The sequence below is a fragment of the Gavia stellata genome, chromosome 9, assembly GCF_030936135.1.
Source record: "Gavia stellata isolate bGavSte3 chromosome 9, bGavSte3.hap2, whole genome shotgun sequence".
NCBI lineage: Eukaryota > Metazoa > Chordata > Aves > Gaviiformes > Gaviidae > Gavia > Gavia stellata.
The window spans coordinates 4,519,895-4,533,914 of NC_082602.1; the positions used below are offsets into that span (position 1 = coordinate 4,519,895).

At 54.6% G+C, this 14,020-nt stretch overlaps 1 protein-coding gene across 1 annotated transcript; it reads left to right on the plus strand.

Moving 5' to 3' along the window:
* Positions 1-7,439: 7,439 nt before the first annotated feature.
* On the plus strand, positions 7,440-13,531 carry AIFM2 (apoptosis inducing factor mitochondria associated 2). Its single transcript, XM_059821463.1, has 8 exons — positions 7,440-7,614; positions 8,561-8,676; positions 10,071-10,190; positions 10,599-10,691; positions 11,002-11,110; positions 11,322-11,474; positions 12,229-12,429; positions 13,311-13,531. The coding sequence occupies exons 1-8, from the start codon at positions 7,440-7,442 to the stop codon at positions 13,463-13,465; spliced, it is 1,122 nt and encodes a 373-aa protein (XP_059677446.1). The 3' UTR covers positions 13,466-13,531.
* The last annotated feature ends 489 nt before the right edge of the window (positions 13,532-14,020 follow it).

Sequence of the window (14,020 nt, forward strand, 5' to 3'; positions counted from 1 at the left end):
TCCGGGCTTGGGCAAAGCAAGGTCCGGGGGGGAAGGACAGACAAATGAAGGGAACTACAAAGCAAGCGGCAAGGGAAGGGGGACCTGTGCTGAGCTGAGGCCAGACAGGACAGTGGCAACCACCCATTCCCACCGGCGCTCCCTGCACGGCCTCGGCCCCGGCTGGCTCCAGCCTGTCATTTCTAGCTAAGCAAGAGCATTTCTTCCTGGACACCCTCCAGCTTCCCATCAAAAATGTCACGGGACAGAAAGAAAAACGCGCCGCCGACCCATGCAGATTTCCGCAGGGGCTAATTGCTCCCATTAAACCCATGTAGCCGTGACTCCCGCGCAGTGCCAGACGCATTGGGAAGCCGCGAGGAACACGCGGCTCCTTTCAAGACCAAAGCAGCTGAATTCTCTCTGTGCCGAGCGGGAGGAAGTTTGTCCCCCCAGGAGGGGCACCTCCTGTTCACCCTGCCCTGGCCGCTGCCAGGCCTTGCTCCGGTCCTTCCCTAGAGGGGGAAAGGCATGGATTTGGGAGAAAAAGCATGCATTGGGAAAGCCACAGCAAGAGACAGTGCCTTAGAGCAAGGAAGTACCTGTGTTCTGATGGGCCACGCAGGAAGCCTGCGGCAGGGGCCACGACGGATGCAGCTTCACCCTTCCTCCATCCACACCAATACCAAAAAAACCCCATCCTCTTTTCAAGGGATTCAAGCTTGCAGAAATAAAATAGTTTCTGAAAGGATCAGGCTTGCCTTCAAACAAGCAAACAAACAAAAGCAACCCTCCACACCCACCCCTTGTTTCCCCAACCCAGGGCTGCTCCCATCCCTTCTCTGGCCCGCCCTGGGCTGGTCAGTGCCTGCAGCTGTGCTGCCTCCGGGCTCACCTGCTCAGCCCGCCCCAGCTGAATTTTGGGGGAAATTCAGGCTCATTGTGGTGATGCTTATTGTCACCAGAGAGACATTTTCTGCAAGTAGCCCAGAGCAGTGAGGGGACACGTGTCCAGCAGCCGAAGCCTGCTTCTCCTTGGGGTTATTGCAGGTGACATGAGATGATGTAGCACCATAATTAATAAATTATGTATGCACTGTTCCCCTCGGGTTAATACTTTCCTCCGTCGGTCTAATCCAGACTTGACTTTGGACGGCAGGTATACCCTGCTGTTTCTCTGCCTGCCTCTCGGAGACACTCGGGGCTCGCTGGGGCCGTGCTGGCCTGGCTGGCTTGCCGCGATTCTTGCTCGAGTCAGAAGATGCCGGTGCCCACCAAGTAAGAGAGCGGTCGAGGCAGGCAGGTCTCTGAAACGCCACCTTAGACACTGTGCTGTTTAACGCATGGCCGAGGTGGCAGACTGCTACCAGCACGGCGGACGTCTGCCAGCCCATGAAGCCAAGCCACCAGGCTGGCCCACAGGAATGCATAAGAAGGCCTTTCTCCAGCTTGGCACGAGGTTTGTCCCAAACATCAGAAGTTGTGGCTGCTCCACCGGCTGTCCTGACCCCCCGTCCCCTTCTCCTCGCTTGCTCCAGCTCCATTTAATGGGATCGGACGAGCTAATCCCATGTCCCCTCGCAGCGCTATCAGATGGGATTTCTGTACCGGGGCTGGAGGGAAACCCAAGCAGTTGCCTGCCCTCACCCAGCCCCGCTGGCTTCTGCTGGAAGCCAGATCCGCCCTTGCCCTTCGCTCCGTTGCGGGGCTCGGTGCGGCTCCCGCGGGAAGCTGGTGCATGGCTATGGCTCCATTGCCCGAACCCCGGGTCGGCTGGGGGGACCCGCGGGCCAGCGAGGGACCGGGGGCTGCAGCACACGTGGACATTTCAGCATTAAATGACAGCCTTGTTTTCTGTTGTGTTTTTTTAAGAGACTGCATGCCTGACCAGACCGCATTTCTTGGTCTGCATCCCATATTTATCCTGTAATTACACCTTCGGACAAAGGCTGCCTGTCTGTGAGGCTGATTTTTTTCAGGACACGGTTTTATTATACGCTGTGCTTTCACTGTAATGAAATCGGGGCGGGGGGGGGGGAGAAAACTCCCCACGATTTGGGGGTGAAAGCTGTTCTTTCTCAAAACCTGCCCCAAGAGCGAAGGAGCTTGCCCGAGCCCTCTCCCTTCCTTTTGTCGAGGAAAACCCAACTGCTGCCAGCCTTTCTGTTTCCCTACCACCCCGTGAGGATTCATGCCACAAAACGCTTCTCCGTGTTGTCCCCTAAGAGAAAGGTGCCACCTCACCACCGAGCCACGGGCTCCTCTGCCGCCGGAGCAGAGCCTTGCCGGAGAGGTCTTTGCAATCCCTGCAACTACCCGGCTAAGCCGGATAAAGCTGATTAAGCTCCTCGTTGCACCTGCCTGGATCACAGCGCAACAAGGGACGAATTCCCACAAAATGGCATTTCTGTAAAATTCCTAAAGGCCGCCGTGCGCTTGGCTCTGGAGGGGTAGGGAAGATTTGCGCCACGTGAAAAACCGAAGGCGGTTGCTGGAGGTGTTTGAGCAGGGGTTTCCTCCGAGGGGAAGGAGAGCCCTGGCTCTGCCCGCGCTCCCCCCACGCTGGGGCTGCCATGAGCTTGGCCGCGCTTCAGTTCCCCGAAACGCCTGCGCTGGGGTGAGCCTGGAGCTCAGAGCCCTTACTTGGAGGTGCCTGACGATAGGTGAGGTGAACCCCACCGCCGGAGCACGCTGAGCCTGGCAAACTCATCCCACGTGTGGCAGCAGGTTAGGTGGGAAGCGAGATTCTCACCGTGCCCCGCTGCGTTGTGCAGGGGAGGAGGAGCTGGGGCGCATCTCCGCGCAGAGTCCGCTTCAGTCCCGGGAACAAGGAGAACAGCTCCCCGGGACAGAGCGGACCCCCACTAACAGCTCCCTGTGGCCCTTCTTTCGGATACAAAGATCAGCTGTATCACAGAGACCACTGCATTTCACCGTTGGGGTTTTCCTGAATCCCTTTTCCGGATGGGATCTGCCACCAGTTCACGGGCTGGCACGTACGCAGGCGCTGCCTATAAATACACGTGACTGGCTGGTCCTGCCTGACCAAAATAAGGTGGCTTTGGTGCTGTGCTTTATGGGTAGCGGCCAGCAGCCGGTCTTCTCAAGCTGACGTCACTGAAAAACTGGAAATGAAAAATGAGGTTTGTTGGGGAGAGAGTAAATAAAACGGGTCCTTGTTGATTTTTGCTAAAAGTAAATTTTATTTGTAAGGTGTAAAATAGTGTTGATGTTTAGAAGCAGCCAGGAACTGGTCTGAATTGGTTTTTCCAGGCAATTCTTTGCCCTGGACTGACCCGATTCCACCCCGGCTGCGGCAGCGATCCCCGAGGCGCACAGGGATGACCAGATCACCCCGACAAAACAGGGAGCCCCGGCGCAGGTGCCAAGGACAGGCGACACGGTTTGTCTAGCAGAGAGCAATCCCTCACCTCGCCTCCAGAAGACAGAGAAATACCCTTTCCCCGAAGCGCAGCCTGGAGCCGCGCAGCTGGAGGGCTGCAGCCTTGCTGCTGCACCGGGGCCGTCGCAGGGCGATGTGCCGGCAACGGCTGCGGGCAGAGGGAATGTGGTGCGTGAGGCTGCTGATACCGAAGAGGACGAGCACGCTCGTCCTCGGGTTTTGCAGAGATAGCTGCTAGCCAGCCCCGCAGTCACAGAGTCTCCTTGGGAGCCATTACTCCGCAGCGAGTTTGATGGCATTTATTGTTAAGTCCTGACTCATCTGTTTATTTTCTGTGTTTTTCCCTCCCGCACTGAGGCCAGGGAGAGCTGCAGCTGGGAGACGTCTCCTTTGGTTTTACAGCAGAGATATTGTCCGTAGCGGGATAAACAGGAGCTCGGCTGCGAGGGACGGGGGCCTTCAGGCCGTCCCGGGAGAGACAGCAGCTCTCCGGAGGAGACCGAAGGGAGGGACGTTAACATTCTTCCAGCTTGTTGAGGGCAAAGTTAAAGAGGATAAACCTGCCCTGATGCTCATGGTGGGCAGGACAAGGAGGCAGAGGCTTACGGGAGGTTCAGGCGAACGTGGGGCAGGGGCACTTGTGGCATCCTAAGGTCTTCCCACACATCACCGCCGTACCTACCCTTGGATTTATCATACTCAGAGGGATGTCTATTAGCTCTGGCTGATGTTGCATTAAACCTGATGAGGAGAGGACACCGAGACAGGTATATACTCACGCTGGCTGCGTGGCGTCTCAGAGCTGCAGAGGTGGGACAGGAGCATCCCGCAGAGCCCCTTCCCTACGCCTCTCCCTTCCCGCTGGCCCCCTGCCATCCTTCAGGGAGCGTACGGTCCACGAGGCAAGTGCGATGAAAAGGCCAGGGAGCCTGGAGGAAGCCAGGGCGGGCCGATCGCTGCCCCCAGCCTCCCCCGGCAGAAGACAAAACCCTCTCTGAAGCTGACCAGCTCTTACTGCAGCCGTCTGTTCGCAGCCGGCCAGAGAAATACCATCAAAACAACGTATCTGCCAATGCTGAGTGCGCACCTGCACGCAGAAGGCTCCTTCCGACCACACTTTTGAGCATTCGGAGTTTCTTCCCATTCGCCTGGAGCTGGTTGCGAGGTTTTCACAAAGGTGCCTTTTACCTCTCCTGTTTGCTTTGGGCACTGTTTTTGCCACCGACCTTCTCTTGCTTGTTGGTGCATCTTCAACTTGCTGGCCCAGAAGTTTTTTTATCCCTTTTTTGAAAGGTGGCCCTGTTCTTCTGGCGTACAACCGGATTCCCCTGGGAATAGCCCTCATTGCCTGGGAACAACGCTGTGGAGGGCTGTCCTTGCCGGTGACGTTGTTCCGGTTTGAAGGCAAGCAGAGGACAACCAAACCCACCGCCGGCAATGCCTGGGAAGGCTTTGCCTTTGTCCTGGAGGCAGGATGAAGGCATTTGCCTCGCGAGCAGCAGAGTTCGGGCAGGAACAAGATCTTTTTCTTTGTGGCAGGTCTGGTGCAAATATACCTGAAGGGGGAAAACATCACACCGTAGGGGAAAACAGGGGAATACTCTTGAAACAATCGATTTCTCCCAGCAGATAGTACGTGCTGTAAAATACATGCAAATACCTGGCATGGAAAGCCAAAAACTGCCTCTGGAAAAGCCAGAGCCGGGCACAAAGGTGCAAGGGAAGGGGGAGCGGGCAGTAGCACGTGGGAAGTGGCGATTCATCATCAGCCTCCCCACCTTCTAGGACTGGCCCTTTGATCCAGCTTTGCTCCAGCGGGATGAAATGCCGGGGAAGTTGTGGAGGTAAGGCCAACCCTGCCAGGAAGGGGATGGGTTCACGCACCCCGGGTGCAAAGCAAGCCTGTCTATGTAATTTGAGGGAAGAGCTTAAATCAGGTTTTGATTGCTGAGTTCGTCCTTTTAGAAATGGAGGTGGGTTTGGTTTTTTCCAGCTTTTGCACTGAATTATCCTTTCCCAAAGGCGGCCATCGCCAGGCTATTCCAGCAGCCTCCTCGCGGATCTGTGCCCTTGTGGGTACCGGGAGAGAGGAGAGGGAGCAGACCTGGAGCGCTAATACCCTGGGGATACTTCCCAGCCTCTGGACATTCGTAGTTCCCAGATTTCCTGGCTGGAATGGATGCCTCTGTGTTTAGCAGCTCTGGAGGATTTATCTTCCCCGGATTAATCAAAATTATTTTTCCCCCATTGGAGGTTTTAGCATCCTCCAGCCGAGTCCTGTGTAACAAAAACGCACAAACCTGTCCCCGGCTCATTTCAGCTGAGGCCGTGGGCTTTCCTACCAAGGACCTTCCCCTGCTCCCGGCTTTCTTGTCAGCTGTTCCATCCCTCCTCTCTCGGCTCTATTCCAGGCTGAAGAGTCCCCCCACGTGGAGCAGAAACACCCTTTGTCACCCTTCCTCCCCACTCCCCGAGGGGCGGGTGTCCGGCACCGCACGCTGGACTTGGACACCCGCGGCACCGCACGCTGGACTTGGACACCCGTGTCCCATGTCCCCGCGGCCGAGCCGGCTGCCCCCTCTGGCGGCAACCCTCAGCCCAGGCCCTGCTTCTCCTGGGAAAAAAGATGCCAATTCCTTCGTCTGCCTCCCACCCACGAGGCTGGGGGGGAGTTTTGCTCGGAAGGGGCTTCGGCACTGGGCCGAAGGGGGTGAGGAGCAGGGGGAGCCTTCAAACCAGCACGGGAAGGGGAGCGCGGGTGCAGCTCCGCCAGCTCACAACGCCGCTGTGTGCACAGCAGCTATATTTATCCACACAGCCGGCAGCTATATTTATCTGGAATGCCACAGGAGCCTAAAGTCTTCGGGGTAATTTCCGTGCTGCGGAAGAACACGATCTGGATGTCTTTTTTACTATAAGCCTCCTTCTCTGCTCCCCGCTCCCCTTCTGCAGGGGCCTTCGCTACCTTCTCAGCCCTTCCCTGCTCCTCCTGACGTCCCACCGTCTCCACCCTGGTGATGCTGGGCTCTTCTTCCCTCCAGGGCTCTTCTTCCCTTCCAGGCTCTTCTTCCCTCCTGGGCTCTTGTCCCTCCCAGGCTCTTCTTCCCTCCGTCCCTCTTGCACAGCCCTCTTTTCCCGCTGCCACTCGGAGCAGATACGTCTTCGTTTCTCTCTCCGTGGGAGCCGTTTCTCTTGGTGAAGGGCGGAGGCCATCCTCCGGCTGCATTACTCACCCAGCCCACAGTCTGGGCCGGTTTGTGGGGTTCCCCACGAGCCCCTCCAAGCCCCAGCCGCTGAGGGCTGCGAAACGTCAAGTCTCCCGGAAAGGGCAGGAGCAGGGCACCCCTCTGCCCCCCAAAAGGGGTCACTGAACCAACGTGCGTTTAGCCAACGGTCACCAGCCGAGGTGGGCAGTCGAAGCCCGACGTTCATGAACTTTCCAAAACAAACCCAAACCGCCTCCTTTTTTGGGTTTGGGTTTTTTTTTTTTTCTGAAGATGAGCTCACGGCTTTTTAATGCTGGGGTTCGGCAGGACGGACCGCACGCCCTCAGCATCAGCAGAGCCTCTCCTCTCGCACAGCACCCTGACCCGCTCTCCGGCTGTGCTGCCCATCGCCCTTAAAGCACCGCCCTGGGTTCCTGGCATCCTTACGGTCCCCTCCTCGCGTGGAGGGTGTATGCGGGGGGGGGACGTAAGGAAGGGGACAATATTCTGCACTTGGGACCCCGCCGCTCGCCCGGGCGGAGGCCGCAGCCCGGCGGGACACCTCGCCCCGCTGTCCCCCCCTTCCCGGGGGGGGCGAGGTCTGCCGGGGGGCTCAGCCCTTGCGCAAACCCAGCCGCGCCCCGCAGCTTTACGCCTGCGGCAGCGCACCGGCCGGCAAACCCGAGCCCGCCGCCGCGAGGCGGGGCGGAGGGCGGGCGGGTGCGCGGGCGGTGGGGCCGCGGCTGCCGGAGCGGGTCCGCCCCGTCGGGCCGCCCATCGGGCGGAGCGCTGAGTCAGGGAGCGGGAGCGCGGGGGGGGGGGCTGAGGGGGGGGACAGGCGGTGCCGCACGATGGGATCGCGCGTGTCCGTGGACGACTCGGTGCGGGTGGTGGTGGTCGGCGGCGGCTTCGGGGGCGCGGAGGCCGCCAGTCTGCTGAAGTCGCGGGCCGTCCCCTTCGTGCTGGTGGACGCGAGGGACGCCTTCCATCACAACGTCGCTGCCCTCCGCGCCGCCGTGGAGAGCGGTAAGGGCTCCGCTGGTTTCCACCGCCTTCCCCCTGCGTGGGTCCCGGCGGGTCAGCTCTCCTGCCCCACCGGTGACCGCAGCAGCTCGGAGGTACTCGGGGCGTAAGGAGGAGCGGGGTACCGAGAGTGCCTCCTCCGCCCCAGGGACGGTGAAAGACTTGCTGTTTTCCGGCTGGAAAACAAATCCTTGGCTCTGGGAGGACCCACAGACCGCCTGTGTTAAGCTAATTGCATGTCCGCTGGGAAAACTGAGCAAAAACTACTCAGACGGTCCTTCTTTTTCTTTTATTTCGAGAGTTTAGAAGGCGACTAAACCCAGCAGCGGCTGGAAGGGGTGAATGAATGTCTTTACGTGTCTTTCTGACACAGAAATGACATTCTGACATCTCGGAATGTCTTTCTGAGGTGTCGCGCAGCTCAGCAGTGAGGCCCTGGATGACAAAACTCTGCCGGTGAGCTGCTTGGGCTTGTCTGGAATCTCACTTGGGAGACTGGGCTAACCCCATTACTCCAGTCGCTGGGGTTTTCGGGGGAAAATCTCATGTTCAAGGCTGGGAAGAAGCATCACAAGGATGTCAAAGGCTTGGTCTGAGAGGCAGGTAACATGACAAAAAGCCTCTGACGTCCTGCCTGAAGTGCCCTGGACCACAGCGGAGCGCTCACTGGCAAACCAGTACGGGAGGTTCCGTATGGGGAGCAGAGACAAAGCACTCTAGCCGAGGGTGTCACCTGGCCTCTGAGGAGCTGATCTTGTCACCAAACCCCAGGCAAAGGTCCTGAAGCTCATTGCTGGGCAGAGATAACGCACAGCAGAGGCCCAGCCCGTGGTCCCAGGTGCACGCAGAGCTTTTGTCTGAGGAGGGATGGCATGAGGGGAGAAGGGAAGAGGGCCGTGCTGGCCTCCACACAGGGAGATCTCTTCCCCGTTGTCTCCTCTTACCGCAGGATTTGCCAAGAAGACTTTCATCTCCTACTCTGTCACCTTTGAGGACAGCTTCCGACAAGGCGAGGTCATTGGCATAGACCCTGGGAGGCAACAAGTCTTGCTCAGTGACGGGGAGGTGGGTGACGCAATAACTTGCGATGAGTAACTCGGCTGCCTTGTGGGATCACCCGCTAATGTGGAGAGTCAGCCTTCAGCGGGGTGTGTTGTGAATCTCTCCTCCTTGGGGTTTTTCTTCAGCTGTGTGGTGGCTGCAAGAACGCAGTACTCCAAATCTCAGCTGGTGATGTCTGGTGGGAGAAGTGACTTGGAATTTAGGTTTCAGACTGCTGTCCCTGCTTGGAGTCCTCGGGCGGGGGGTGGGAAGCGAGACGAGCAGGACCACAGGGCACCCCCAGAAAACGTGCCTCTGAACAGGAAGAGGAGCGCAGGACAGAATCACGCTCTGGGAAAAACAAACTGCACCTTTGCCCTCAAGTTGGAGGAGAGCTGGGAACGCTGTTCAGTTGGGGCAAACATCGCTGTATCTCCTACGGCGCAGATCAGCCAAGCACACGAACCCTGACCTGTTCCATATCCACAGGCTCAGAGTTCACATGCAGGACAGGGTTCCTGTTCTGATGTAACCCTCAGCTCGGCTGAAATGCCTGACCCCAAACAAGCCACAACCCAAGCCCTCTGGGAAGACCCTGATTGCATTCCTCTAGGTTTCTGCCACCAGTGGGCAGATACACAGATGCTCACGCTTAATGCTGGCCCTGTAATTCTAGGAGGTAGAAGGGAATGAAACTAATGACCTACTTCTATGGAGCGCTGCCCCAGGGAGAAGCAGGCTCCCAGCCATCCCCTCTAAAACCAAGAGGCAATGTGGGGAAAGACCATAGCATTTAATCATCCTGAAGAGCTTGGTAGCAGAGACCGTCTTTCCCTGCGTGCACTGAATGGCACCATCCCTTCTAGCCAAGCAGTGGCCTAGAGCTGTGTTGGGATGTGGGTGTACACTAAATGCCCCACCCCATCTAGTGCTCAGATGAGCTTTTATTCTTAGAGCTGGATTTAGAGCTCAACAATTAACCCTGGAGCTCAGATCCTTATCTAACTGCAGGAAGAAACAGGGGCAGCAGCTCTGATTGATAACTTTTGAGCCAGAGCATCTCATCTCTGTTCAGAAGAGGGTGAAGGAGCATTAAGTCTCTGGAGAGAGCTGTGATGGTAGCTTCAGCTTCTGGCATAAATACCAGGTGATTCTCTCTAAGCTTATGGTAGCTTCTTCAAAGCGCTCAGCTCATCCGAAGAATGGTGCCTCTCTCAGACCCTGAGAAAGGCAGTTACTTGGTGTCACCTGGACCAGGTCTCTTCCTAAAGTCACTTTCTGACAGTGGCAAGTACTTTCCTAGTTATCAGCGGGGGCTGGAGGAGGGGAATGAGTGAATAGCACCTAGGAGGCAACAACTGTATTCTGGGCTCTGTTTTTAAGAGGTCTAACATCCTATTCCACCTCTGCCCTCCCAGGAGCTTCACTACTCCCATCTCATTCTTGCAACAGGCAGTGATGGGCCATTCCCTGGGAAGTTCAACAAAGTCATCGACATGGAAAGTGCCATCCAGACCTATGAAGACATGGTTAAAGAGGTGAGGAATCAACTTATTTCCTAGGAAGTGTTGCCTGCCTTTGTTCAGCTTCCCTGTCCCAGACACCACTATGGGTATGGGGAGCCATCTGTGTCTAAGAACAAGAGACCACGATGCCTGTAGGGACCGGCCAGGACAAGGAGCACGAGCTAGCTAGTCTAGCGTTCTGTGTGCCCCTGGGGAAGATCAGCTGTCCACACAAGGGGAAACCTGAAATGCTCAACAGCGTTACCGTGTACACAGGAAGAGCGATGGGGGTTCCCGGTTTTTGTTTCCTCTTAACAAAGTAGGTGGGTTATTGCTGTTGGGCCAGTGCTGTATCTCAGAAAGGTCCGTTCACGGAGTGACTGAAGTGACTTCCTGCACTTAGCAGTCCTCTTGTAACATGACTTTCCTCTTTACTTCAAGATTGAGAAATCTGAGCGCATTCTGGTAGTGGGAGGTGGTGCTGCTGGAGTCGAGATGGCTGCAGAGATCAAAACAGAGTACCCAGCCAAAGAGGTAGTAGCATATTAGTTACAAGTAACTTCATCCTTTGTTCTGAGACTGTTCTTCTGTGATGGTCCTGCTGGAGATATCAGCAGATCAGGAGTTTCCATGCAATGGCACCCTTCGCCCCTACTGCCTCCTCCTTTGAGAGCACCCTATAGCCTGTCACCAGCAATTATTGGCACTAGATGCCTTTCACTGGCTCACTCTCCTTGGGCATTAAGCGGGGTGGAAGGAAGCTAGCTATAGCTGCTCCTGCCCGGCACTCAGCAAGTCCTGTCCCATTCCTGTGTCCCCCTGTTTGCTCTTTTGTCCCCAACAGGTCACCCTCATTCACTCAAAAATTGCACTAGCTGATGCGGAGCTGCTAGATAGCGTCCGTCAGGAGGTGAAAGAGATTCTCCTCAGAAAAGGAGTGCGCCTCTTATTAAGTACGTACTTAACGATGCCTCTGAAGATCTAGACTCTGAAGCTCTATAAGCCGCTCTTCCTTTAGCCAAAGCATCTCCTTCCGATGTCCTCTTTCTGACTTTTTGGACTAAGCATGGCTCCCTTGAATTCCTGTTTCTTTAGGTGCTTCTGGGCTAGCTGGAAACAGCAGCCTAGTGAAGGTTTGTGACCCAGGGCTCTCTGTTGCAACAGGTGAAAGGGTCAGCAATGTGGAAAACCTCACGCCAAACCAGTTCCAGAAGGACATGGTAGTAAGGACAGAAAAGGGCACCGAGGTGGTTGCTGACATGGTGGTCCTGTGCACAGGGATAAAGATTAACTCTTCAGCGTACGCTGCTGCATTTGGTAAGTGAAAAAAACACTGGGTGAGGGGAAACCACACAGTTCTTCAATGTCTTGTACTTGAGTACTGAGAGGTTAGGAAATCAACCTTATACAGCCTGCAGTGGTTATTCCACGATACAGCAAATGCTCTAACATCACATTAAATACTTAACTGTGAAATGTGACCTTTGGAAACTTACAGACCATAGATCAAGTGGCCAACAGTCTTCTCCAGCTCCTTCTGCTAATACCTCCAAGGAACCTTGGTATCTTAATTCAGCACAAGGCAGATGACACCTAGAAGCTGATGGTAACTCCTGCTGTCAAGGCCAGGATTTCATCCTAGATATAAGTTTGCTGAATTCTGAGCAAAAACAGGCTCAGCACATTCAGCGTTCTTGCTGAACTATCAGTGTCACATGGCGTTCAGGCCATTAGTTATGCAGTTAGTTATTACAGCCCAGTTGCAGTTATGGCACTACAACTATGGAGCAGCATGATGATTACACAGTCTCCTCCCCAGGCTGGGTACGCTAGCTCTTACTGTTTCTTGATGTTTTACTGAAATATCAACGGATGATTCATTGCATGAGACTGCAATAATTAACTACAGCAAGGCAAACAGCTTCTCTTCCCTGGCACGTAGAAAAGAGGGTGAAAACCCCACTCCTCACTTTGTGTCAATGACATGTTTGATATCATCAGCATTTTGGGGTCTCAGGCCACAACAAGCAACACAAAACTCCTCCTGAAAACTTACTGTTTGGCAAAACAGGGGACAAAATGGCAAGTAACGGTGCTTTGAAAGTCAACAAGCACCTCCAGGTCGACGGCTATGAGAACATCTATGCCATCGGGGACTGTGCAGATCTGAACGAACCGAAGATGGCCTACCACGCTGGGCTCCACGCCAACGTCGTGGTGACAAATATCATCAACAGCCTGACACATAAGCCTCTTAAAACCTACGAACCAGGTAAGGTAATCTCCTAGCACCTGGCCTTAGCTGTTGGGCTGCTTTTCTGCAGGGAACAGCTGTTTAACACGTACACATCGGAACTTGCATGGGACAGTGATTAGAGGTGAAGGAACTCACAACTGGGGTTGACTATATAAACTTACAGCTCAGGCTTCATCTTAGTTCTTGCCAAAGACACTGTAGACATTAATTACCTGTGTCAGTCTACAGACACAACGTGTCTTTTCTTCACTAATGTCTTCCTGATAAATCTACTGGTGGGTGTCTGCTATTCATCAAACTTGTTTCCTTTTCTTTAAATTGCTTACTGTCCAGTTGAATCCTAGGAACAAGGAGATGACTTGGCTTTCTCCTCCCTTCTCCCCTTAAACTATACAACGCACACAAACTGAACAATCTAGTCTTAAAAATCTAGCTAGGTGATGGGTCTCATTAGTAAGCAACCGATTTAAGTACTTACCGTAACTATGTTGAAAGCTGTTCCACATGGATGGAGGATATCTGGACAGTGGTTTGGTTTTTGAAGGCTGCCCTGTCTATTTACATTTCTTTCTACTTAAATTTTGTTGTCTACCTCTTGGACTCCCTCTCAGGAGGAGGGGAGGAGAGGATCATTCTACACCACGTGCACAGAGCGCCCAATCCTTCAGCAATCCCATTACTGAAAGAAGTAGAGCAGATGGTGGAGAGAGCTGTGAGTAGTTCTCCCTGGGCCTGCTTCTTTCCTTGTCACGCAGCACCTGGGTCCTGTGCTTAGCAGTACGTGTGGGTATGAGGGGGTGTAGGAAGGTTTGGAGGAAGTGCAACACGGACATGTAGTAGGGTTTGATACTTAGCTTTGAAACTGCTTAACTTAAACCTCTACATCTTCTTTCCAGGGTCACTGACATTCCTGCTTTCAATGGGCAGGAATGATGGCGTAGGCCAGGTGAACGGTTACTACGTGGGACGTCTCTTAGTGACCATTGCTAAAAGCCGGGACCTGTTTGTCTCCAAGAGCTGGAAGACGATGGGACAGACAATGCCTTCCTAAGAGGGGATCAGTAACAAATGACCAAGGAATACAGGAACTGGAGGAGGGTGAGGGTGCACTTCTATTGCTTGGACAGACTGGTACTGTCTCTTGCAGCACCTCCTAAAGCCACCCTAAAGTTGTGTGCTAAAGCCATCCTAAAGTTGTGTGCTGCATTAAAGGGGTGCCCTGCCTTGCTGTAAAGGGGAAGGAGGCACTTTCTAAATGAATTGCATGGAAGTTCGCATGATAAAAACCAGGGAAGGAACGTTTCTTTTACTTCCCCGCTGAGATAGCTCTGAGCAAGAAACTTGGTTTACCTTGATTTGTAACAATAAACACTGTGGTTTTCAAAATCTCTGTGGTTTGTTTGTTATGTGGTTTTTCCCTGGCTTTTGCTACTCTTGCTCTTCTAAAGAGTACCTGCCTCTTACAGATCTGGAATCTGCTCTGCAGCATGCAGGAAGAACAGCTCGCAGCATTGTCTGGGGAAAGCCTGCCTAAAGCCCTAAAGAGGCTATGGAAATCCTGGAACTCAACAGAATATAATGCAGCTTTGTGTCAACATCTCCACAG